The 25,165-nt window shown below is 40.3% G+C and overlaps 1 protein-coding gene across 1 annotated transcript in view; it reads left to right on the top strand.

Moving 5' to 3' along the window:
- The window catches only part of pappab (pregnancy-associated plasma protein A, pappalysin 1b), a 119,624-nt gene that overhangs the window by 13,913 nt on the left and 80,546 nt on the right, over window positions 1–25,165 (top strand). The window contains exons 3-7 of the mRNA XM_065284293.2: window positions 6,080–6,225; window positions 6,537–6,830; window positions 7,352–7,544; window positions 9,626–9,747; window positions 12,826–13,327. Coding sequence (XP_065140365.1) covers window positions 6,080–6,225; window positions 6,537–6,830; window positions 7,352–7,544; window positions 9,626–9,747; window positions 12,826–13,327 — 1,257 coding nt within the window. The remainder of the gene's footprint in view (window positions 1–6,079; window positions 6,226–6,536; window positions 6,831–7,351; window positions 7,545–9,625; window positions 9,748–12,825; window positions 13,328–25,165) is intronic.

The following is a 25,165-nucleotide window of genomic DNA, read 5'->3' as shown; positions in this document are numbered from 1 at the left end:
CATGCCAACCCGCCCCGAGCAGCTCAGCGCGAAGCTAGTACATCTGGATGTAAGGCGTCTTTACTGATTCAGATGAATAATACATGGGTGTAAATGGATGAAGCCATAATCATGCATTTAATAGGCATTAAATATAAATGCATCAACACAACTCTTGGAGCACTCTGAGTGCAGCCAAGCAGATCCGATTCGCTGTGACGTCTGCGTTTGGGGCATTTTTAATTTTTACTTATACACCACAACCGCCCTTTTTAAGATATTGGCACTTTAGGGAACAATTGGGAGGGTGCTGTCAATGTGATACTAACTTTAAAATTAAGCCCGATCATGTATTAGATCGCTTGAAAAAGTGTCACTCACTTTCCTACTCAACAGAACCAGCAAAGACATCCAGTGATCCTAAGCGACGTTGTGCAACGTCCACTGATGCCTGCATACTTTGGCTGGACCTGTGCATACTTTTGTAGTAGGCCTGCGTCCACATCTGATTCCTGTTGTGTTTCGCGAGTGAGCCAGTGGATTAAACTTAACTGAACTCAGATTAGGTGACTTTGACCTACAGTAGTGGAACGTTTTATTAAAGCGCAGTCCCAGTCTTTAAAAAACAAGCTTTTTTAGCACTTACTCTATAGCTGACTTATTCATTTTGCCATGATACTTCCTGACCCCCCTTTCCTCTTCTGTACAGCCAAAAAGACAGCCAAATATTTTCATAGGAAATAATGAAATTCCTGAAATTATTAGGAGGGAAACCTTATATCATCTGTCCCCTGAGTTGGCTTCTGCACTTTCGCAAGCAAACCTTTGGCATCTTTGATGATGCCAAACATTTTCCTTTGTTTTTCTTTGTTGAAAGATCAGGCATCATTACCTGTTATTGCACTTTGAAAATATTTACATTTTTGAATTGGCTTGTTCACCATTTACTCACCCTCATGTCATATCAGATATATATATTAATTTTCTTAGCTAAGCATAAATGTCTGATGAAAGCCTTGATGGTGGCCAAAAAAGTTGAAGGGGACATTACCTTTTCCATATTTAAGTGTTATAACTGGGTCCCCAGTGCTTCTATCAACCTAAAGTGAAAAAGATCAACCCAGTAACTTAGTTTTGGTAAATCATTCTCTGCATGCATGTGAAAAAAATAGGTCATTAAAATTTGGCACCCCTTGTGATGTCAGAAGGGGATAATACCGCTCCTTAATCTGCACTATCCAACCACAGCACTGGCATTTAGTGCAGAGATCAGCTCATTTGCATTTAAAAGGGCACAACCAAAAATGGCACATTTTGATCACACCTAAGTGTCAATTTTAACATATAATGATAAATTATATATGTGTGGTATTTTAAGCTTGAACTTCATATACGCACTCCGGGGACACTAAGGATTTATTTGACATTTTAAAAAAGTCTTGTGAAATGTTCACTTTAAGTCTTTTCGAGAAACAGTGAGTGTTGCACACTTTTCTTCATTTACTGTGAATTTTTGATTTCACCTCTTCTTGTTTGATAGTTGAGCATCTCTTTCGGAAAAGATTCAGCTGAGCACAAACAAATAATTTCATGTCAAAATGCAGTCATTTTTCTTGCAAAATCATCCAAAATAAAGTCTTATGAGCACAAACTTCAAATATGGCGACAATTCAGTAACTTAAAATCTCATTGGATTATCTCATACTTCATGTCTCGTGACAAAATATCATATGACAACTAGTCTTAAGACATACTGTGAAAGGAAGAAAGTCATATACACCTAGGTGGAGTTTGGGGGGGGGGCAGGGGGGCAATGCCTCCCCAGACCAGAGCTAATTATGATTTTGTGTGAGGTATTAATGAAATAAAAATATAGGAATTCATATTTGTCCCATCTTAATATTTTGAAAAGCTAGAATGAGTAACTAAAGGCTAAAATTGTTTTAATTCATTTTTATGTAACCATGAAGCTACACTCTCTCGCTAATCTCAAATTATTGCAGTACCCTTGTTTGCCCGGTAGGTGCCCCCAAGCAAAAACGTGAAACTCTGCTTATGTGTATACATCTCAGATTGCACAGGGCTTTGTTATTTATGTTATATATAAGACTTATGAGACATTTTTAAGAACATTGCTAGTTTGGTCCAATCTCACCACGTTCTGTAACTAGCTGGTGCTCTGAGGCCATTGAAGTGGATGTTCTTTACCCATAAAAAGTAAAAATGATGACGAAGTAATTACCAAAGTAATGCTATGTATATTGTAAGGACATATTGTTTTAAAATAATACTTTTTGAGTTAATGTGGAATGAGGCAGGTAATTTGAGGTCGACACCACACAAGATGTTTTCCCTCTGTGATGCCTCTCATTGACAGCTGCACTGGCTTCCAACGTCACCACCGCAACAAATCATCAATTTTCTGCCCCATTCCCTCCCCTCCCTTGTTTGCTCATGTCCGTGTACCATTATCACATCTTCAGCCTTCAATTTAAGAGTGTAAGATTTCCACAAAATTATATACTAAACACCACCAACAAATATTGACATATTATTATCTGCTGATTCCGTAGCATTGAGATTTTAAAAATGTGGTGTTAAGTTTCAAACATGTTTTTAATAGCAATACCAATTTTATAGTAAACAAATAGTAGTAATATGCACATATGTGTCTACCTTAATGTACTTCAATTCTTTCGAATGATCTCAAGCAGTGTTGCCAGATGTACGATAATTCTCCTATTTGTACCATAATTTTGACTTCTGTGCGATGTACGATCAGTAGGGGTGTCAAGGTGCTCCAGATATTCGATTACATTTTCGATTCTAAGGTCACAAATTCAGTTCTCAAAAACTATGCCATTTTTAGACTAGACTTTTATGAAATATTATATCTTGACCTTGAACCCGGAGATGCCCTGCCATGTTAGTCGTGCTGCCTGTGGAAACATATGGTACACGCACATACCTGATAAAACGAAACTTCCTGTCAGATGAACGTCCGTCAGTACTTTGCACCTTAAAAACTTGCTTTTATTACCATCAGACGAGATTGTGAGACTATACCCCAATAAGTCATGTTTAAATGCTGTTTTCATAACTCTTAAGCAACTGAAATAAGTTGTTGTGAAACAGATCTCAGTTCAGAGAAACAACGGGTCCTGTCACAGACGCCGTTCTGCTGTGCACGCGTGCTCCGTTCTGACTGAGTTCAGCTGAAGGCAGGAGGCGCTTGCGTTTTTTGTTTCCCATGTAAAGCGCAGCTCGCATGGTGTCTCCTGCATCTGCCATGCTATCTTTTGACTGGCTGTATCTAGCGAAGTTAGAGGAGATTGACTCGCAGCAGTCAACACGTGTTTTTTTCCCGCTTGCCAAGCCGACCGCACGTGACATGGGGTCGTGGCAGCATCGACAATTCCATTTTTTAATTCGTAGTTTGAGGTTGTGACTTTATTTCGATCGATTTACATTTAAAAATCGAAATTGTGACACCTGTAACAATCAATAATAAAAAAAATCCCATTATAATATGATAATTTCCAAATTTTGCAACACTTAAAATGTTCGTTGCAATTATAGGGCTTCTATATTCTTTGATGTAGCTGTGGATCCAACATCTACCATTATAAATGTGAGGAGAACTTGATTGAGTGTTACGCATGTCTTCCATCTCTTGGTTTTGGCTAGAAGAGATACACTACAGCTATGGCCAAAACCTCGCCAGATGTTGGGTTTAGTCTTAGGTATGACTAGGATTAGGATGAAAACAGTGGTCCTGGTTAGATGAAATACAGCTATGGTTTAATTCCTGTAAAATGTTGGGTTTAGGGTTAGGTTTGGTGATAGGATTAGATAAAAACATTGCTTGTCCGACAAGATTTTATAAGATTTTGTCGGTTGCTGTATCCCTTATAGCCACAACTCTATCTCTTCTCACATTACTGTACATCTTCTCAGCCAATCATTGTGGAGAATGAATCTTTTAAGAGTTAACATTCCAATCCCGTTGCGGAACTTAGGTCAGTATTTTTCAGTCAGTTGTTTTGTGCCTCCCACTAAGGCACACCTAGGTATTTATCTATCTGGGAACGCTGATCTCAAGGCCTCCCCTTCACTCTTTCAGCCAGACCGACGTCTTTACAACAGGTAGTGCCATGGTACTTGGCTTACCGGAAAATAATTGACAGGAAACGGTCATCCTGTCTCCTAAACCTGTGTCTTCCTTGGTCAATACATTAAAATGCACTACAAATGAATACTTGCATTTTGATAATGTCTAGGCCAGTGGTAGGCAACGTCGGTCCTGGAGTGCCGATGTCCTGCAGAGTTTAGCTCCTGCCCTAATCAAGCACACCTGAACAACTAATCAAGGTCTAAAGAGTCACCTGAAAACTACATGTAAGCAAAGTACTCCAGGACCAACGTTGCCTATCCTGGTCAAGGCTAACCCATGAAGAACCTGGGTAACAGATGTTGATCTTTACATGAGGAACGAGGCTTTTCTTTCATTTTGAATATTGGTGTTGGGTGTTTATCACATTCACAAGTGTTTGAGGTAGAGGTGGAAGAGCGCTTTGATTCCTTTTCATATTTTTTCTAATGGGAAATGTTTTGAGAGAATTATGTGAGGGCCTCCCATAAAGACAGAAGAGGTTAGCGGAGAGAAGACGAGAAATACTAGACGTCTGCTTAACTATGAATATATGCATGGTTACATGCTGTTGTACTTATGGAAATGAACGACTCCAGCAAGCCGGTATTTATCACACTGGAGAGACTTGTCTTTGTTTGACTTGCCTGACGGTTATCACTACAGGCTTGCATGGGAATAACAAGCCCGGTGTGTTTGAGGTGAAATAATAAGCATTTTAAATGGGCCATGTTTTGAACGATCCAAATTACACAATGCATTCCTAACTAGACAGGGCCAGTGACCCCTGACCTCAAAGCTGGCTGCGGAGCGGGGCTCAGGTTTCCGTCCAAATACAAACTCCCTGTGTGACAGCCTGACTAGGGCCATTAAATTAAAGAACACTGCTTCTCTTGACAAACATTGACACATGCTCACGTACACAAAAACGCTTTCTGTTTATTTACTCTTCGGGGCTTTTCCGTCCGTCATGAGACTGATGTATTTCAGTATTGGAATGGGTCACGTCAAAAAGAAATTTTGTCATTATGTATTCACCCTTGTGTTGTTCCTCCTGTATTGTTTCCTTTGTGGAACACCAAAGGAGAATTTTAAAGAGTACGTATTGTCAGATTCACGGTTTTACATTTCCTTTGGTGTGTAAGTGTGTATTAGTACATGTTAAGGATATGCAAAAGGTACAAACCCCAAAGTAAACAATGACGCGAGTTATCGTCTCCAACGTAAATCTCTTTTCTTTATATACAACAAACACACAGATTGTAGGCAACAGTTTACTTCCCGGGATTGGTTATGTAGAGAAGACCGACATTATCATAATTCCTTCTGCTTCGGACTCAGCCTGTAAGTTAACTCCTGTTAGCATTGCATTGTGAGCGAATCTTTCAATGGTAAGGGGCGTCACATTTCCGGCTGACATCAGAGGTATTCAGGCCAATCACAACGTACAGATTAGCTTACTAGCTACTGTTATAAATGTTTATTTTAAATACTTAGACGTTACAGGTGAGGATTGAATCTTGGGATAGCCGAGTCCATGAAGGATCCATGTATAGGTCTTTGTTTTTTTGGGGGTTAACGAAAGCCGTATGTGGAGGCTGGATGTGAAGGAGCCTTCGATTTGGGACAGCCTTCATTGCGGCCTGGTGTCATCCTTGGCCTTCAAATACGGCCTTCGACGGATGCAGCCCCTGAATTGGGATGCACCCAGCAACAGGACAGACACAGACATGACTCGTGACACATACTAAAATTTTTAATTATTCACTTAAGTGAATCCAAAACTGGATCAGTCCAGTTGGTGAACCAGACCAAGCGGTTTATTAAAAAGAACAGGGCCAAAAGAACAATTTAAAGTATCGTTTGGATTGTCAAACAGGATTTATTCATATATCTTGGAATATTTGGGATTAAAGTGACAAAATAAACTTTTTTATTCATTTGTCTTAGGGCTTACATGAATGTGAAAGAGTTGAAAGAAGTTTTGAATTTGGATGGATCCACACACTTGAATGTCTTCTTTGCTAACTCATCTGATGAAGACCTGGCTGGTGTGGCAACTTGGCCCTGGGATAAAGAAGCTTTAACACATTTAGGTAAATAAATACATCAACCAGATCTTACCAGAATGACGTATGTGGTCAAAGGTTTTAAAAAGGATACTGCGATACCTTTATTTTTATTTGAAGTCTTTACAGTTTTAAAGCATTTTAAGGTGCTATGATGATGTCAGAGCGCAATGGTAATAAACATAATTATGCATGTGAGGGTTTGAGTCTAGACTATCATTTCCTTTTCCAGTCATTATTCATCACAAAAAGCACATTAAACATTTAAAAACGAATTACCAAAGTATGAAAAAGATTCCGCTTATGATACCTGCTCTCCTTTTTGTTTATTCTTCAAGGTGGGATCGTGCTAAACCCTTTATTTTACGGCACATTCGGCCACACTCACACCATGATCCATGAAATCGGCCACAGCCTCGGACTGTACCACGTCTTCAGAGGAATCTCAGAGGTGGAGTCCTGCAACGACGCCTGTTTGGAGACCGAACCTTCCCTTGAAACGGGAGATCTGTGTGCAGATACCAACCCCACACCTAAGTACAAGTACTGCAGAGACCCAGAGCCGTGCAACGACACCTGCGGGAGACGTCACTTTAAAAATACTCCCTTCAACAACTACATGAGCTACGCCGGTGAGACGTCAAGAAACTTACACAAGCAGAAATACAGCGGGCACCAGATGTATTCGGACACTTAAGCTAAACTAAAACAAATGAATGCATCAAATGATTTTCTGAGAACTGACTTGATTTTTTTGGTAGATGTCTGAAGTCAGTAGCCCTCGCACAGGTGTCCTCACAGACTAAACACAGGTGTAAGTCATCACATTAACTATGGATGTGTTCCTACGTCTGACAACAAGAATACAAACATTTGTATATCTCAATTTTGAACAGTATACCTATTGATTTCCCAGGTGTCTACTTTTTTTTTACATGTTTTGCATAATTAAATGCATTTCTATTTTGTAATTTGTTACATTGGCATTCATGCATTTGACCTGGAGCTTAAGTGTCCAAATGCGTTTTGGGGTCAGTGCACATATTTAACACATTCACACACAAGACTCCTTTCATACAGGCGTGCAATGCACCTGCACTCACTTAATAATATTACGAATTCTTAAACTTTGTTGATTTTTGTTTTCCAAAAGATGACGGCTGCACAGACTCTTTCACCATGAACCAGGTTGCGAGGATGCACTGCTACCTGGATCTCGTCTACCAGTCTTGGAGACTTGTCAGTAAACCAGCTCCTGTTCCTCTACCTCCTCGAGTAACAGCGCAGGACCAGGACTCGCTTACGCTGGAGTGGTTCCCTGCACTCACTGGACATTACTTTGACAGGTGAACTGGGGACCTAAGCTGTTGTTAGATCAGCTGTATCACATAAATGAAATCATGCTGGGGTTTTTTAACTAAGCATTGGGTCAAAAAGGGACAAACCCAACAAGCTGAGCTGTAATTTTAACTTTAATTTTGGGTCAGATATAAAAATGTTCTTGGTTAATTTAACTAAACAGATGGTTTGTTCCTTTTTGACACAATGCTGACATTTTTGGTAGTTTATTATTTATATAAGTAGTTCATAATTCTATTTAAAGCACAAAATATTTAGCATTAAAGGTCCCTTTCTTCCTGTTTTTTTGAAGCTTTGATTGTGTTTACGGTGCGCAATATAACAAGTGTTCATGTTTCGTGTGTAAAAAACATGGTATTTTTCACACAATTTACTTATCTGTATAGCGCTGTTTTTACTGTCCTAAAAACGGGCTGATGTCTTCCTTGTTCGATGAGGTCCCTCCTTCAGAAATACGTGTCGAGTTCTGATTGTGTAGTTTGTTTAGTGTGTTGTGATTCGACAGCAGCTTAATTTAGCCAAAACTCGCGACTGACGTATTCCTGTGGGCGGAGTTTAGTCAAACACTCCTGCTTTGACCACATTAAACCGGGAAGTAGAGGGCTGTAGTCCAAACCGGCCGTTCGCTGTAGGCTGGCAGTGAAGTTTAAGCTTTATAATTTTGCAGGTATTATTTATGCTCTAACAGCAACATTACACACTAACTAAAGTTTAAAAAATGGGATCAAGAAAAACGGGACCTTTAAAATAACCGAAAACCACTTGCACAGTGTTATGTTGCGTATACACCAGCCGCGGTAGAGGCGGAAAAAACGCCTTATTCGCGCGTAGTTGGAGGCTTGAACATTTGAGTTCACTCGCTTCATTCGCGCGTGAAAACCGTGCCTGAAATTCTAGTCATTCAAGAAAATCACGTCATAGGAGGGGTTTCTGCGACTCCACTGAGACTCCGCCACTCCTCTCGCTTCCTGATTGGTTAACGCGGCGCGGAAATCCGCCGAAGTTCAGATTTTTCAACTCACGCGTTTCCCGCGGCAACGCTCAATTCGCACGGAACGCGCCATCCGCACCGTGCTTAACGCGTGTACCGCACCTACAGTGTGTATCGCGCGGCAGGATAATAATCCGTGTGTAATCGCGGCTTTGCATTGACTTAACATGTAAATCACCCACGCTTGCCGCCAAATTTGTGTAACAATGCTATCCAGTGATGGCTGGAAAATCACTAAGGCTATCTGTATGGCTGGACGGAAAAGTGCACTCTAAATATAAAGACATAATATATAACTTTTTATATTGACCAAATTAAATATGTTAATGTATCTTTCGCGCTCTATGGCAGGCAGGGTGGACAGATAATTACTCAACATGTTTAATCTGAGTGATTTCTTAAGTTATTTATGCCTGCCGGCTGTGTACGAACATTGCTTTGTTCTGCTATTTTGTATGGAAGTCAATGGGAAGTCCCCCAAAAGTGGGCGTGAACCTGTTCAGAAACATTCTATAATGTTGCGCCGGCTGTGCGTATAGAGGAACTTTCCATGGATACTGAACTTTGACCTTTCAAGTTGAAACGAAATAATGAAATTAAAGATGGTCGAAAAAATTGGAACCAGATCTTACACCAAAAACACTTTTTAACCTTTTAATTTCAAACAATAAATAATTAACATTATTATTAATGAATAATTTTAAGTATTCAATATAAGGTAATACCTGTGATGCAATGCCCACCTTTTAGTGTATTTATTATATTTACCACACAATTCTTTACAGTTAGTTAGAGCTAACATTTTTATGATAAAATATTCTGCATCGATGCATAAAAATGTAAATGAATACAGTATGTGAATTTTGTCGCTGGGTTTTTGCACATAACAGTGTAGGTAGAATTGGTAAATTAATGACATGTTATAAAAACTATTAGATACTATTTACACAAAGTTAAACCTGATGTGAGATTTGATCGTAGCCACGCTGTTCATTAAAAAGACATACAGTACTTAATTTTTTTTTTGCAGTGTTGCTATTTCTAAGTTGCTACCTTGGCTGTGTGTTGATTTCCTAGAGAAGTGGGATCAGTTTGTGACAGATGTACGGAGGTTGGCGTGCTCCTGCAGTATGCCTCCAACTCCTCCTCGCCCAGACCCTGTGCCCCGTCCGGCTACTGGAGCCCTCGTGAGGCAGAAGGTAAGATGCTATTAAATCTCTGAACAGACAGAGTCTAATATTATCCAAAAACCATGCCATAGAGGCCATTATGTGGTAAACAGTGTGCTTTTGGAGGTCAGCATTTTTGAGAACAGACTGACCACTCCAGAAATAATCAAAGATCGTGCCGTCACTTTTAAAGCGACCTGACTCGTTATCGATTTATCTCCGTCCGCTATTATGGATGCTATCCCACTGCCGTCCAAAATATACTCTTAGCTAAATGAGGAAAACTATAAGGTAATCACTTTAATATTACGATCGCATTGCACCATTATTAAGTCTCAATACAGTACGTACACAGAGGCCTTCTTGAATCGTTTTTGGACATTTCCTGCTTGGATTTAAGCTGACTGCTTTGGCAAAGTCTAAAGAGACCTGTTTCTGTTGACACTTGGAAATTGTGTTTAATTGGTGAGTGCCTTTCAAAACCATTAATGTGTAGTTTTATTGAGTCGGATAAATGATTAAAGCATTGCACCCAACACAGGATGCCAAGTGAGGCCAATATTGGACGAAAAGAGGAGATGAACTAAAACGTGTGGAAAAAATTAGTCATAGGGGTTGTCATAATTTTTTTTTATTTTCTCATGTGTTTATTTTAAGGTCTGAAAAATGTGGACATATGGAAGAATTGGTCCATAGAGCTTTGTGCACACAAGTGAACATTTTTTTTACCACGGGGAATGAGTCATGTTTTCCTGTGCCCTATCAATGGCCCTGCCCTTGTACTTCAACCTTTGATCCGGTATCGCAGAACGAAGCCAAACAACCGTACTCGGGTTTCTCCCATAATCAGAATCCAGTCTGGTTGTTTTGTATTTTACTTTATTAATAAGAGGACATCACCTGAGTGCTGACATTAGTGAACGTGAATTGACGTCGAAAACAACATTATAGACCTACATTCCAGGCGCTGACTGTTTTTCTGTTTAATTACTTAATCACTTCATTTGGATGCTTTTAAAAAGTCAGGCGGGTAAGGCCCTAAGTGCATGTTTGCGTCCTTCGAAGCCAAGTTGGCCCAGTGGCAGCTACACACAAGTCAGCTGAGAGAGGCATGCTCAGGCTTGCCACGGCCACAACGTTTTAACTATGCTTTGCACTTGGACGGCTTCCCTGGTGTAACTCCATTGCCCGGGCCATCTTTCCACTGTTTACAATCGGATACAAAACCTGACTTTGATGGCCTGCAGCTGGTTTGAAGCATGGCCCTTTACCATTCACCTGCACGTCTAATGCGTGCCTTCTGTCCTAAATCATCTATAAGGTTATACGAGGAACCCCTCGTGTCCTCGGTTGACTTTTTGCAATTGGCAGTGTTATAGAACCGATGCCCTTATCGTGTTGCCTGAATTCAGGAAAGAATCGAATATGTGCAAAGTCATCACAGTTTGCCATACAAATTACCCTGTGGTCGATTGTGTTCATGAGAGGGATGCCAAAGTTGATTGGACACACAAATAATGTGAGACACAAAAACGGGAATGTTAGGAATGGATTGCGTCTCCGTCCACCTCAAGAGTCTGTCTGATGCCAGACTTTACTAAGACTGGCCGTGACTATGTCAACAAGACTAGTGAGTTTTACCGACCAGAACAAAACTTACGAAACGACAGGAGCTGGCAGAAATGTGTTTTGGCACCATCATGCATCATGACTCAATTAACCATATACTAACCATAACCATTTTGGGTTAATGCAAAATGGTATAGGTGGCTTGCTTGGAAAATGCACTTTTTCTTTCAATATTAATTGTGTTCCAGTCACATTGAAAGTTACCAAGGGGACTATTTTTGAGCACTGGTACGGCAGTAAAGTTCCTTGATTATTACGCCGGAATGAGAATACAGTTCGACATATCAGCCTAGAATATCGCAACTTTTAATTTTCTGTCGGCCTGTAACTACAGAAGAGTCAAGTTTTAAATTGGAAAAATATACAAACTCTTTGGTCATCTTTGAGCGCGATGCCTAATGGTCTAATCAGATTCAATGGATTATGCTAAGCTATGCTAAAAGTGGTACCGCAAAACCCAAAGATCGTCTGAATGGATTCCAAAATGGTAAAATTCAGATTTTTAACTCTAGGGGAGCTGGAAAATGAGCATATTTTCAAAAAAGTGGAGTGTTTCTTTAAGACTGTATCTGGCTCAGTCCAGTTCCCCTTTTCCATCTATTATTTCTCACTAAATTCCCTTGATCAGCAACTGATATACATCCATGGGGGACCAAAGCGGGAGACATTTAGGACAAAAATATGCAGTTGATATTGTGAAAATGAATCCAGTTTCAGAACATCCCCGTTTGTTTTGGCCCTCCGACTGAACGGCAAATACTTGCTCTTCAACAACGGTGATATCCGAGTCTGTGGCGCTAATCTGACTTGTGAGGGAGGTTACCTAGATGTTTGGCTGAGGTCAACCAAATAAACATAACAAATCTTTTCCCCTCACATTTTTCCATTTGTCATGTAACTTTCAGGCAGTTTACAAATGATGCTTGACTGAGGTCAACCAAAATAAACTTTCAAGCAGGTTTTTCCACACGTTCTGTTCCATTTGTCATCTGACGAGTTTGATCAAAAATCATTAATTCAGTGAGGTTACTGTGACCCCATAAAGTATTTGGACATCAAGTCGGAATTAAAAATATCTTTTTAACACCGGCACACTTTTCAAGCAAACCATTTCTTTTAAAACAAAAGACGTACTGTTCAAAATTAAGACCGAAAATATTTGGGCACATTTGGTCGTATTTAATGTGATAAACAGCATCTGTGTTTTCTCTGCTTGGTTACTTGTGTGAACTTGAGGGAAACTGACTTCATAATTACCGAATTGCAAATGAATTTTTAGAAAACTTGGCTTGCCGAATGCTTGATATTTTGTCATCAAATGCAATGACGTACTTCAATTTACTGTTGGGGGCCACTGCACTGTACAGTTTATTTGCTGAACAAGATTGACCACATCTCTTTAGTTATTCCCTATGTATTTGGATTATTATGTAAACGCATAAATATGTGAGGAAGTGACAAATTCTGTGTTATCCTTAGGTCCACCTGATGTGGAGCAGGCCTGTGAACCGAGCGTTCGCACTTGGAGTCCCAACGCTGGACTAGACTCGAGCAGCGTCGGCTCAGCATCTTGCCCACCCCAGGGCTGCATGCTCCAGCTAGAGTTTGCATATCCACTGGTACCCGACTTCCTCACCGTATGGGTCACCTTCTTTTCTTCAGAGGACACCGGGCTGCCAGCAATCCACGACGTCCTTCTTCTGACGCTCAGCGGTAACAACATCTCACTGGGTCCACAGTACGTGTTCTGCGACACTCCATTGACGCTCAAGATCGACGTGAAGGAAGAGGTGTACGGGGTGCAGTTCTTCACCATGGAGCAGCATCTGGAAATTGATGCCACATTGCTGGCTTCAAAGCCGGACAGCCCTCTGTGCCAGGCGTGTCATCCTCTGCACTATCGGCTGATTCGCCAACCATCATTCACGCACGCGCCGCATGGCCTGATCCTTGAAGAACCAACTTTGAGATATGTGGACAGGTAAAGATAACAAAAATTGGCGTTCTATGCTCAACCATTAGCTGACCTCTAATAGTCCAGTGGTGGGCATTCCTGGTCCTGCAGGGCCACTGTCCAGAAAAGTTTAGCTCCAACCCTAATCTAACACACCTGAATGGCATTTCAAAGTTATCCTTCAGCCACTTTGATAAGGTTTTCTGGTGTGTTTAATTAGGGTTAAACTTTGCAGGACAGTGGCCCTCCAGGACCAGGAATGCCCACCCTGCTTTAGTCCCAAGTCCCTAACAGTTGCTGATGTGTATGGTGTAAATGTCTTGAGTACAATGAGTGAGGTCTACAGACATTCTTCTTAGGCTTATGCTGCAAGCATTTGACGTGCGTCAGAGGCAAACTCCGCTTCTTGTGGGAGGGGCAAGTGCTATGCGGTTGTCTGTTTGCAAAATGACTGATGTTGATTGTGCATTTATCAAGAGAGTTACCAGTTTGTATTTGGTAACCTTACTATAGGGGGAAAATAAACGGTGCGGTTCAATAAACGTCACGTGACTCAAAAGTGAAGTGTGTTTTACAATTACCAGGTTGCCCAATGTCCTCACTGACACTCTTCCAAGCGAGGCCCTTTTTATTCCTGTCTTCTCTATAGAAATAAGAACTTGTTTCGTATAGCTCCGGGTGACTGCTTATGGACAATATCAAGCGTTGGTTGAATGAGTGACTCCGGGCGGGGCTGCCACCACAGCAGCAAGCAGGCTCCTGATTGGTTAATGCAGCGCGAAATTCTGCCAAAGTTCAAATTTTTCAACTCGGGCATCAGCCGCAAATTCGCGTGAACCGCAAAATGCACAAAAAACACCATTCACGCTTACCGTGCGTACCACGCACAACGCTCAATTCGCGCCTTTCGTGCGAGCTTCACGTGCGAAAGAGGCGGAAACGCGTCTTCCGCGCCGCCGGGGCCTCCTGACGCGCGTCAACGCGTCTTTACATTCACTTAACATTGAAATCACTCGCGCTTCACACCTCTACTGCGGTTGGTGTAAACGCAGCATTAGGGTTGGGGTCAGCTCAAAGAATTTCACAACCAGCTTGTTGTCATCTGAGAGACACACGTCAGAGTGCTCCCAGGCAGTTTAACTTCATGGGATGCTCATAAATTGGAAGCGGACACAAAACACTGGGAGGCCACTTGAGAGACCATACTTGTCTTGGTTGACAGCACAAACCATAGATAGATAGATAGCTGTATGGAAAGATGTGAAGCAGGTAGGTCCATGATCTAGGAGGTCTATGACCCGTCAGTCCTTCAAAGGTATTCCTAATTTGTGGCTTTAGAGGTCCTGGGATATAACATTTCTGCACTACTTCAGAAGGTCTTGAATTAGTTCTGCTTTGCCTGGATGAACATCCACAAAGAACTGGACTCCCAAATCCTGTTCATGGATGACGCTATGTAATAATGTTTTATGGCGTTACGTATGACCAAACGATATAAAGTAACCAAACAGTGTGGCTCGATTGAAGCAACAACTACTACTTCCACATTTTGTGCTGTGCAGATGGATCAACGCATGACATCAAAGTAACACAGAAACGAGTAACACAATACTTTTATGTCAAACGCTGATGTGCCGTATAAAGTCAACTATGCAAAAGCGGAAACGGAGAATAACACAAACATGACACCTTTGCAATGAAGAAGGACTTTATATTGCACATTTTTCTGAAATTCAAACCGTTTTGGAGACATTTTGGATTGTTTTTAACGGTAATGTACTTTACCTGTGGTTTGTGGATATTTTAATTCGCAAAATTCTTACATTTTGTGGCTTTAAGTTGTTGGAGTGTGTGTTCTGGTCAGCTGTTGTCAACCCCCTGCAATGCATACTCGATCAATGCATTTTGTCTTTTAAGTTTAAGACCCTTTTTTAAAACCATGAAAAATTAGTGGACTATTGAGCATCCATTATTTTCTATCTGCCAAACGTGTCTCATATTAACAATACGTAAATGAAGACTTTAGTCATTTGGACGACAGGCATTGTCTCAGTTTCCTTTTGTGTGTAATTTGGGTTGGGCTTTTTTTCTAGAGCTTTTGAATGGTGGGCCCTCCAACAGCTTATGGCTACACCTCAGTCGGCAGACTGCCAAGCGCTGTACGTTAGCTTTCAGAAAAAAGCGACTCGGTAGACATAAACAGGGCCCCATGTGAACCCACTGAACTTCGCTGTCCTCACACCGGCCTGTTTAGGATGTCTTTCTTTGTTTCCCCGAGATGTTGGAAAGTACAGTAAATACAGCGACAGCTGCTGTGGCCGTACGTTATCGCCGCGCACATGGCTGTTTGAGAAAAAAAATTTGCAGGTTTGTAAAAGTCTGGCAATTTATCTCTTTTAGCCTGGAAAAAGAATCCAAACAAAGCTCTGTAGAATTAAAAAGTACCAATTAGCCGACATATCCAAACATACATTAAAGTCGTGTTTAGTTTGCAGTAGCACAGTCCAAGTTGTGTTACCGGGGGGTGTCGAAATTCATCAGCCAACAGCTTTATTTTACTCAGATATATGGTGTGGTTTTTAATTGAAAAGGTTTGCTTTCTACGTTAATTCCCCGCAGCTGCAGTTCCCAATGGTGAGAAAATGTATCAGTGTTTCAGCAGGACCGTACTGCTCTTGGATCAGCTCTTGCTTTGTCTGCAGTTTTTAAACACATAGCAAAAGTGCTGTTTATAAAACTGTTCTGAGCTTTCCAAATCCAGGAAATTTATAATTCAGTACCAGCTTGAAAAAAAAATCACTTACCAAACAAATGATACCTGACATTTATTCTGTGAACAGGGTACATCATAAGACCTGAAACGTATTTACATTATTTCGAATATGTCGTCAACCTCACACTGTTAGAAAAAAAAGGTACAAAAGTTGTCACTGGGACAATTTGGGTACCAATTTGCACCTTTGAGAAACCAATATGTACCACTGGAGTACTAATATGCACCCTCTAGGAACAAAGGTGTACTTTTTAAGAAGGTATGGCACCACTGACATCTTTCATATCGTTTTTTCTGAGAGTGCAGAATATCAAAAAAAAATCCTGAACCACAAGACCAGTCTTAATTCGTACAAGTATATTTGTAGCAATAGCCAAAAATACATTGCATGGGTCAAAATGATCATTAGGATATTGGGGGGGGGGTCTAAAGCTATTTTATGCTTTTTGACAAATTAATACTGTTTAAGAGTTGGATTCCTCATGTTAAACGTAGGCAAAGACAGGGTTCCCACACCTTAGTTAACTTCAAATTCAAGGACCTTGCAAGGACTTTCCAGGTCCAATGCCCTCAAATTCAAGAACTAAATGTGGGAACACATTTCAAGTGTTACCTTTTAAGATACATTGTTACAGTTCCCTTTTGAGGTCACTCACCCTGCGTCACTGCGGTGACACTTTGGGGCCACCTCCAGGGCTAAGTGCGTCTGAATGTGTATATCAAATTCAACCAATGGTAAGGCTTAACGACAAAGACAAAGTGATGCGGGAGCCAGGAGGTATATCGCTATTTGAAATATTGCCAAAGAAGGCGTTACAGGGATGCAGGAAGTATGGCAAGGGAGACGCGGTGTCTCGCTCCCTTCTCTGGGAACAACAGTTACATACGTAACCCGAGACGTTTTAATGCGTCAAACACAACTATGCAAAAAAGCACTTTGGTATGAATCAACATTCGCATACAGAAGATATAAGCATTTAAAATGAACAGTTTAGCACGTGTGCTTAAAAAGTCTAGAATTTGTATGATATTATCCTACACTACACAGGGAATAATATGGATTTTTTTCCAGAAAACTTCTTGCATAAAATAGATTCAAGCACTTTCAATGACCTGTATCTATGTATGTATATTTTCAAAAACTTCCCAGGGCCTTGAATTTTTCCACCAGATTCACAAACTTTCAAGGATTACAAGGACTCGTGGGAACCCTGCAAAGAGTAAAAAAAAACAGTTGAACGTGTGACAAAGTATTTCAGTTTTTTCGAACATGAAAGATTCATATGTAACAATCTGGCTTTATTTTTTTATGGGCAATTTCGGTGCAGAAAGTACAGTGGAAGTCCTTATATGGGCACTTTAATTGGAATAGCTCACACACACACACACACCAACCCAGAGTAGTGTGTTTTTGTTTGTGAGGTAAATTTAAGCTCATTCAGCTTCCCAATGAATCCAGCTTCCAGTTGTGGAAACAATGAATATAGTTTGTTTATCCGGGGTAGCACCAGAGTTGTGTGTGTTTGTTTTTTTGTGTAACGCTGGATTTTGGTGAAATGGGATGGTCCCAACCGGTCATGAGTCGCATGCGGTAACTAAGGTTGTTTTCACATATGTTGGTGCGCAATGTGGTGCGGCCTCGGAGCGCACCAAAATACATTGTATCATTTTTCTGTTAGTGCGGTCCGTGTTCACATATATATATTTTTTACTTTACTCGAAATGCCGCACCGTACACCATGTGACAACGGTCAGCGCTGTCATTGGTCTCTGACAGCTCTTACCGTCTCATGACCACCCCCACGTTTCCACGACAACCAGCTTGACAGAGAGAGCGCAGCTATCAAGATGTGGAGATAAACGATGCACGTCTTTGCGAAGTTTCTTTGCTTTAACGCGAAATTGCGTAGCTGTTCTATTAAAGCCTTTCTCACGGAGCCGTTTGCTAAAAGCCCGTAATGTCACTATTTGTGTGTGGAGGACAGCTATGCATTTATAAAATCATCAGCTCAAACGTAAAGGAGACAGCAAATCTCTGCAACGGACCAGGATTGGCTTGTTTGTTGTTAACCCACAATATAACACCCGGCTCACGTCACAACGAAAGCCCAGTGGCTTAAACATGTGGAGAACTTCCTGTATTTGGTTCGGCCCGAGGTCCAGCAGTGTTCACACCACAGGTGGGTCGCCCCAGAGTTCGGCAACAGCCGCTCCGAGACCACCTGTTTAGAGCGGTCTCGGAGCGGTCGTTTAGTGCGCACCCAAGTGCGGCTGTTGTGTTCACACTGACCCAAACGCACCGTACTCGGAGCGACACATCATTTGGGCCGACCTAAACAGTGTATATGTGAAAACACCCTAAAACTGCATCGAATGTCTGTGTTTTGTTGTCAGTCTGTACTTAAAGGCGCAAAAGAGGATGTTTTTCGCCGACTGAGAATCCAAAAACGGTTACTGAGTTTTTTAAATGAGCGCATGCGTAAGAACAGCCTCCCTCCTTCACAGCTCTTTTCTAGGGAACGCCTTCCAAAACTCGTGCACGAATATTTGAACATGAGTGTTTGTTTACCACCGGCATATGCTGTGTCGCGTGACTCGTGTCAGTGGATTCATTATGTGAAATGATGATAATAAACAAATAAGACGTTAAAACATTAGATCAGTCGACGCTACTCCCATTTCAACTAGCATGTAGCAGACTGGTCACTGCCTTACAACTACAGTACAAGAACAACGTCAATATACTTGAATAACAGTACAACAATAATTATTCCTCAATGAAAGAATAATCACTGTTACCTGTCGGGAAGAATTTTGCTAACTGCGCATCTGTCTTGACACCTTTCTGTTCCTTCATTGCCCTCCAGCATTGAAATGTTTCTCCAATAACGACTCTGTTTACATTACGTTCTTCTGGCAATTTTCTCCTATTCCCAGCAGGATCGACAATGAAAACAAAACGAAACTTAAGACGGAGTTTCATGCGCTATGCGCATGCGTCGCTTGTGTTTAATTACTGGAGCGCACACGTCTCTCACAAGGATCGTAATGGCAGTGATTGACAAGCCAGAGGGCCAATCGCTTACAGTATGCGATGACCGCATGAGCAATTGGCTGATGTTTTTAAGGCCCTATCTTGTGCACAGATAACGTATATTAATATTATTACTTTCAGTGCAGCTAATAAATAGTCTTTTATCATTTAGTAAAGACAGTTTCAAGTAATATTGCAAAAATGTATAAAACAAACATCCTCTTTTGCACCTTTAAGTGCATATTATGTAAATAACACAAACATGCAGTGAATTGCAAGCTATCCAGAGATAGTGGGATAATGTTTTGTGTGTGTTGCTTGCTCCTGACTCGCTCTGCCCATGGTACGCCTCAAGGGGGTCAGGTTTATTTGGAAAGAATTGGTATAGCTGATCTGTCTTTTAGAAATCTGACTATTTGGATATATGAAGGATGTAATACTACCCTATAGGTACTCAAAATTAACATGAGATTAGCAGAAACAGCACGTTATTCAAGCTTTAAGTAATTTTCCTACTGTACATATATATATATATAAAAAAAATTTTTTATCATTAGTGTTGCAAAGGACTTCACTTGGACAACTTTCGGAAAAGGGATTCGGGCCGAGTACAGAAACACACCAATCAGCAGTAAGGGGCATGTCTACTGACATAGTTGCATGTTTGTTTAGGTGAATACAAATATCAACATTGGCTTTCAGAAATCATGCACCCCGTCTTTAATAGGATTTTTTTGATTTTTTCCAAATAGCTTTATCTCGGCCAAATATTGTTCTATTCTAACAAACCATACATCAGTGGCAAGATGATGCATATATCTCAATTTCAAAAAATTAACCCTTATGACTGGTTTTGTTTGCCAGGGTTTTTTATATGTTAGAGAAAGAACTGTCCATAAATTGTGATCTGTTAAAGTCTTAAAGCTTGTCTCTTATACATCAATCATCATCAACTTCAACGATTCTAAATGATCACATCGAGCTGGTTTACAGCCTGTTTTTCTTTAATTCACACAGTATATAGCGAACACCACTTGATGGATCTCCTGGGTTGGGTTGTGGTCTGACCAAACATCTGTGGTTTGGTAAATTATACGAGCGAGGTCACGTTGTTGTGTTTAACCGTTCGGTTGATGACATGAAGTCTGATTTTGATTTCAAATGACAAATTATTTCCACTCCTTCGAAGTAATACAGCTTTCAGGTCTTCTGTCATCTTTCTCCTCTTAAACGCTTGGAATGGCCAGCAGCGGCACCTCAGGCATTCTTTTGAAGGTATTTAGAGAATACTATAGTAAGACTTTACCTGCATCTGGTGTTAAAGAAAGGTCTGGTACCAGAAGACCGATACTGCTGAGGTAGATGAGTGTTCTGAGGTAGATGAGCGCCAATAAAGGCTTGTATACAGTACATCTAACACATGCATAGTTTGTTGCATTAAAGATCAGTTGAATTTGACACATGATAAAAGTCTTACCGTGGGTTCAAACCAGCCGCGTTTGAGGCTTCAAAATCGCATCTACTGCGTCTAGTTTGCCGCTTGAACCTTTTAAGTTCCCCCCTTCATTTCTCTCTGACTAGAATTTCACACAGAAATTCGCGTCATGGGAGGGGCTTCTGCGACTCTGCTTGCTTTCTGTAATAACGTCACTACTAGAGCAAGCTCCTGATTGGTTAATGTGGCGTGTTTTTCAACGGAAGTTAAAAATTTTCAACTCGCACGTTTGCCGCGGCAACCCTCCATTTGTGTGAACTAGACGCGCGAATGAGGCGGAATCGCGTCTACAGCGCCACGCTAACGCCTAATTCGCGCTGCGAGACCTCTAGATGCGGTCAACGCGTCTTCACATTGACTTAAAATTGAAATTACTCAGGCTTGACGCCTCTACCGCGGCTAGTCTGAATGCAGCATTAATGGTGTATTCCCAAAAAAAAGCGTTATTTACGCGTAGTTGGACGCTTGAACATTTGAGTTCATTCACTTTATTTTAAAGCCGCGCGTGAAATTCCTCCTTTATCCATGGTAGCTCTGTATTTTCTCTGGTTTAGTTTAAACGTCTCAATTTCCTGCCTTTTATGCACTCTGTTCATGCTTGTTTTTTCTTCTCAAGCGTTTTGTTTGCTGGTCAAACTGTTTTATTATGTGGTAATGTTTACAGCCTTTCTATTTTGTTGTTTTTTATGTCCATCTGTTACTGTAGCTCAGTTGGTAGAGCATTGTGTTAGGAACGCAAAGGATAAAATAAGGGTATAAGGATAAAAATGTATGGACTAAACTAAAGGCATTGTGAGTCACTTAGCAACCATCTGCCAAAGAGATTAAAATGTAAAAAAAATGTTGACTGTCATTATTGTTGAGGGCTAATGAGAGTCTTGACTTTCTCTCTCTTAGAAATACAAATTTTAAACATTTGTAATGCTGGACCATCATATGCCGCACTAGTATATTTCTAGCTATAGCCAACAATATAGTACTGTACATTGTATGGGTCAAAATTAGCATTTAAAAAAAACAATCATTAGGATATAATGTAAAGAATAAAGATCATGTTCCATGAAGATATTTAGTAAATTTCCTACTCTAATTTTATTTATATGTGCGTTGCTAAGGACTTCATTCGGACAACTTTTAAAGCGTCATGGAAGGGGCTTCTGCGACCACACTAAACGCCTAATTCGCGCTGCAAGACCTCCATATGTGGTCAACGCGTTTTCACATTGACTTAATATTGAAATCACTCGCGCTTGACGGCTCTACCGCGGCTAGTCTGAACGCAGCATTAATGGTGTATTCCCACCAGGCGCGGTAGACGCGGCAAAAAGCGCTATTCGCGCGTAGTGGGACGCTTGAACATTTGAGTTAATCCGCTTTATTCGCTCGTGAAATTCTAGTCATTCGAGACATTCACGCGGAAATACGTGTCTTAGGAGGGGCTTCTGTGACTCAGCTGAGACTCAGCCACTCTGCTCGCTTCCTGTAATCACGTCACTACTACAGCAAGGTCCTGATTGGTTAACACGGCGCAAAATTCCGCCGAAGTTCAGATTTCCCAACTCCATGGCAACGCTCAATTTGCGCGGAACGCGCCATTCACGTTTACACCGCAGGATGCCTAATCGCGTCTTTGCATTGACTTAACATGTAAATCACTCGCGCTTGCCGCGTCTACCGCGTCTGGTGTGAACCCTGCATAAGGTTATTTCTGTGCTTTCTTATTAAGAAGTTTGTAGGCATTAAGCATGCATAGATGCATGAAATATCACAGAGGTGTGTGAAGTGATCTGAAAAGTGTGTGTAATGTCCAAAGGTTTTGGGGTTACACTAAGCTTTATAAATGTGACTCCAGCAAACACATGATTTTGTTTTACTTTTCTGCTTATATGCAAATATAGTTATTTTTAGTGGACATTTATGCACTCAGCCTGAATAAACAGATTTGTTTACACTTGGCCAAGCTACAGTATGTACCCACATTTTTCAGTTCATTTGAAGTGTGTTTATCGGGCATGCACACATGCACTGTAAAAATGATATCAAATCAACATATTTTTGTGTTACTTTAACTTATAAAAACAAGTTGTTTTACTTAACTTGTAAAGTTATGTAAACTTAAAACAGTAGGTTGATTGGACTTCATGCTGCATTTGTTTACAGTGTGGCTTTTTCAGTATTGGACAGCTAAAAATCCTTAATGATCTTTTCCCACTCCATGATTATTGCCCATTTTAAAATTTAAAAAATTAGAGGTAGGGACATGTTCCCCCCTGAAAGATTTTTACTGTTGAGGTAGACTCATCTGTTTTTAATCTTACACAGACCTCACTGAAGGGGTCAGACAGAGGGAGGGAGACACCAGTGTTTTTCGGGTATGTGGGAATGAAAACAAAACTGCAACAGAGACAGAACAGCGAAAAAAGAAATGAAGCGATTTAGTGAAACTGGTCGGAGGTTTTGGCTGCTTTAGCGTCTGGTTACCTTCTTGTTTCGTTGCCAGGCTTCTTCCTGTAGACTGTCACTGTTCTCCCTCTCACCCTATTGCTTTCATGGGATAAGAGTGAAAGACTGGTAGCTGCGGTGTTTTCCCACACTGCCGTGGGGTATCCCGCGCGGGAAAGCCATGATGTCACGAGCTACCACAAATTCCAGCACAGATGCTTGAAAAATATTGTTATCGTCTCGAAAAGCAAACACAGGAAGGGGGTCTGACAGATGTCAGTGTGTGTGTTAGGCGTACATGCTCCTTTATTTCTCCTTTTTCCACGGTAGCTCTGTGTTTTCTCGGGTTTAGTTTAAACGTCTTAATTTCCTGCCTTTTATGCACTCTTTTCATACTTGTTTTTTCTTCTCAAGCGTTTTGTTTGCTGGTCAAACTGTCTTATTATGTGGTGATGTTTACAGCATGTCTATTTTGTTGTTTTTTATGTCCATCTGTTACTGTAGCTCAGTTGGTAGAGCAATGTGTTAGGAACGCAAAGGATAAAATAAGGATAAAATGTATGGACTAAACTAAAGGCATTGTTAGTCACTCAGCAAAGCATCTGCCAAAAAATTCAAAATGTTAAAAATGTCGACTGCAATTTTGAGGCTAATGTTGAGAGTTAATGAGAGTCTTGACTTTCTCTCACTTAGAGACACAAAATGTGAACATTTGTGATGCTGGACCACAAAACCAGGCATATGCCGCACTGGTATATTTCTAGCTATGGCCAACAATACAGTACATTGTATGGGTCAAAATTAGCTTTTTTGTTTCCTATTGTAATTTTACTTATATGTGTAATAGGGCTGTCAACAGATTAATAGGGATTAATCGCATACAAAATAAAAGTTTGTGTTTGCATAATAGATTTTGTGTGTAATTATTATGTATATATAAATACACACATACATGTATAAATTTAAGGAAAAATTTGTTTATGTATAATAAATATATATATATATGTATGTATATGTATGTATGTATGTTTCTTAAAGGGACACTTCACCCATTTGCATTAAGCGTTGTATAGTTAGAACCCAGTCATGTTTTTGAATGGTCATGCATAATTTCCTCAGTTGCCGCTGAGACAGGAGAAATACAGATTTCAGTCTTGCACTTCCTTCTTTCAATGAAGTAAAAATCATCATTTTGCATCATTGAAAGAAGGAAGTGCAATATCTTTGTTGAGGGGGTGAGACAACAAACACCCCTTTTCTCGGTCAGATAGGCACCAAATTCTAAATGTATGTTACATTTCAACTACAAATATGACACACTTTCAATAAAGAGTGATGTTTCTACGGGTGAAATGCTCCTTTAAGTACCTACATGCATGTGTTTGTATTTATATATGCAAAATAATTACACACAGTGCACACACATATATTATGCAAAAACAAACTTTTATTTTGTATGCGATTAATCGGGATTAATCTTTTGACAGCCCTAAGTGTAATATTAGTAATATGTGTTGCTAAGAACTTAATTCAGACAACTTTAAAAGCAATTTAAATATTTAGATATTTTGGCACCCTCAGACTTTATTCAGTGTTTGAATTATGTCAAAGATTATGGGGGTCCCACCCCCGTCATTACAGGGTAGCCGTGATTTCACAAAGTAAGATGTGAAACATTTTAATCAAACAAACCCCAAGTTACCCTCAACTCAAACCCTAAACATTTTTATCCCTCAAATAAGTGTGAAATAATAGTTTGAGAAGAATTTTTTAAAAGCCCTGATCCTAAATCTTAATCTAAAAATCTGTCAAGACCTTTATTTCAGACAGAAATCTTGTGGATTCGTTTTTTGTGAAATTGGCACAAATAATGAACAGTATTGTTTTGTGGCAGCGCAGAAAGAGCATTTTTAATTCATGCAGTATTGCATGTCCCTTAATGCTTATAGGAGGTCCGGGACCACCTCAATTCGAACACTGGTCCTATCCTACGTAACAAACCATACATCAATGGAAAGCTTATTTATTATATATTTATTTATACCTCTCAATTTAAAACATATTTTATTTTTGTTGAAGGGTCATTTAATTTGTAGCTGGGAGGGCAAATTTATTGACTAA

The sequence above is a fragment of the Paramisgurnus dabryanus genome, chromosome 5 (assembly GCF_030506205.2).
Source record: "Paramisgurnus dabryanus chromosome 5, PD_genome_1.1, whole genome shotgun sequence".
In the NCBI taxonomy this organism is placed as follows: domain Eukaryota; kingdom Metazoa; phylum Chordata; class Actinopteri; order Cypriniformes; family Cobitidae; genus Paramisgurnus; species Paramisgurnus dabryanus.
This window is presented reverse-complemented; position numbering and strand designations above follow the sequence as displayed.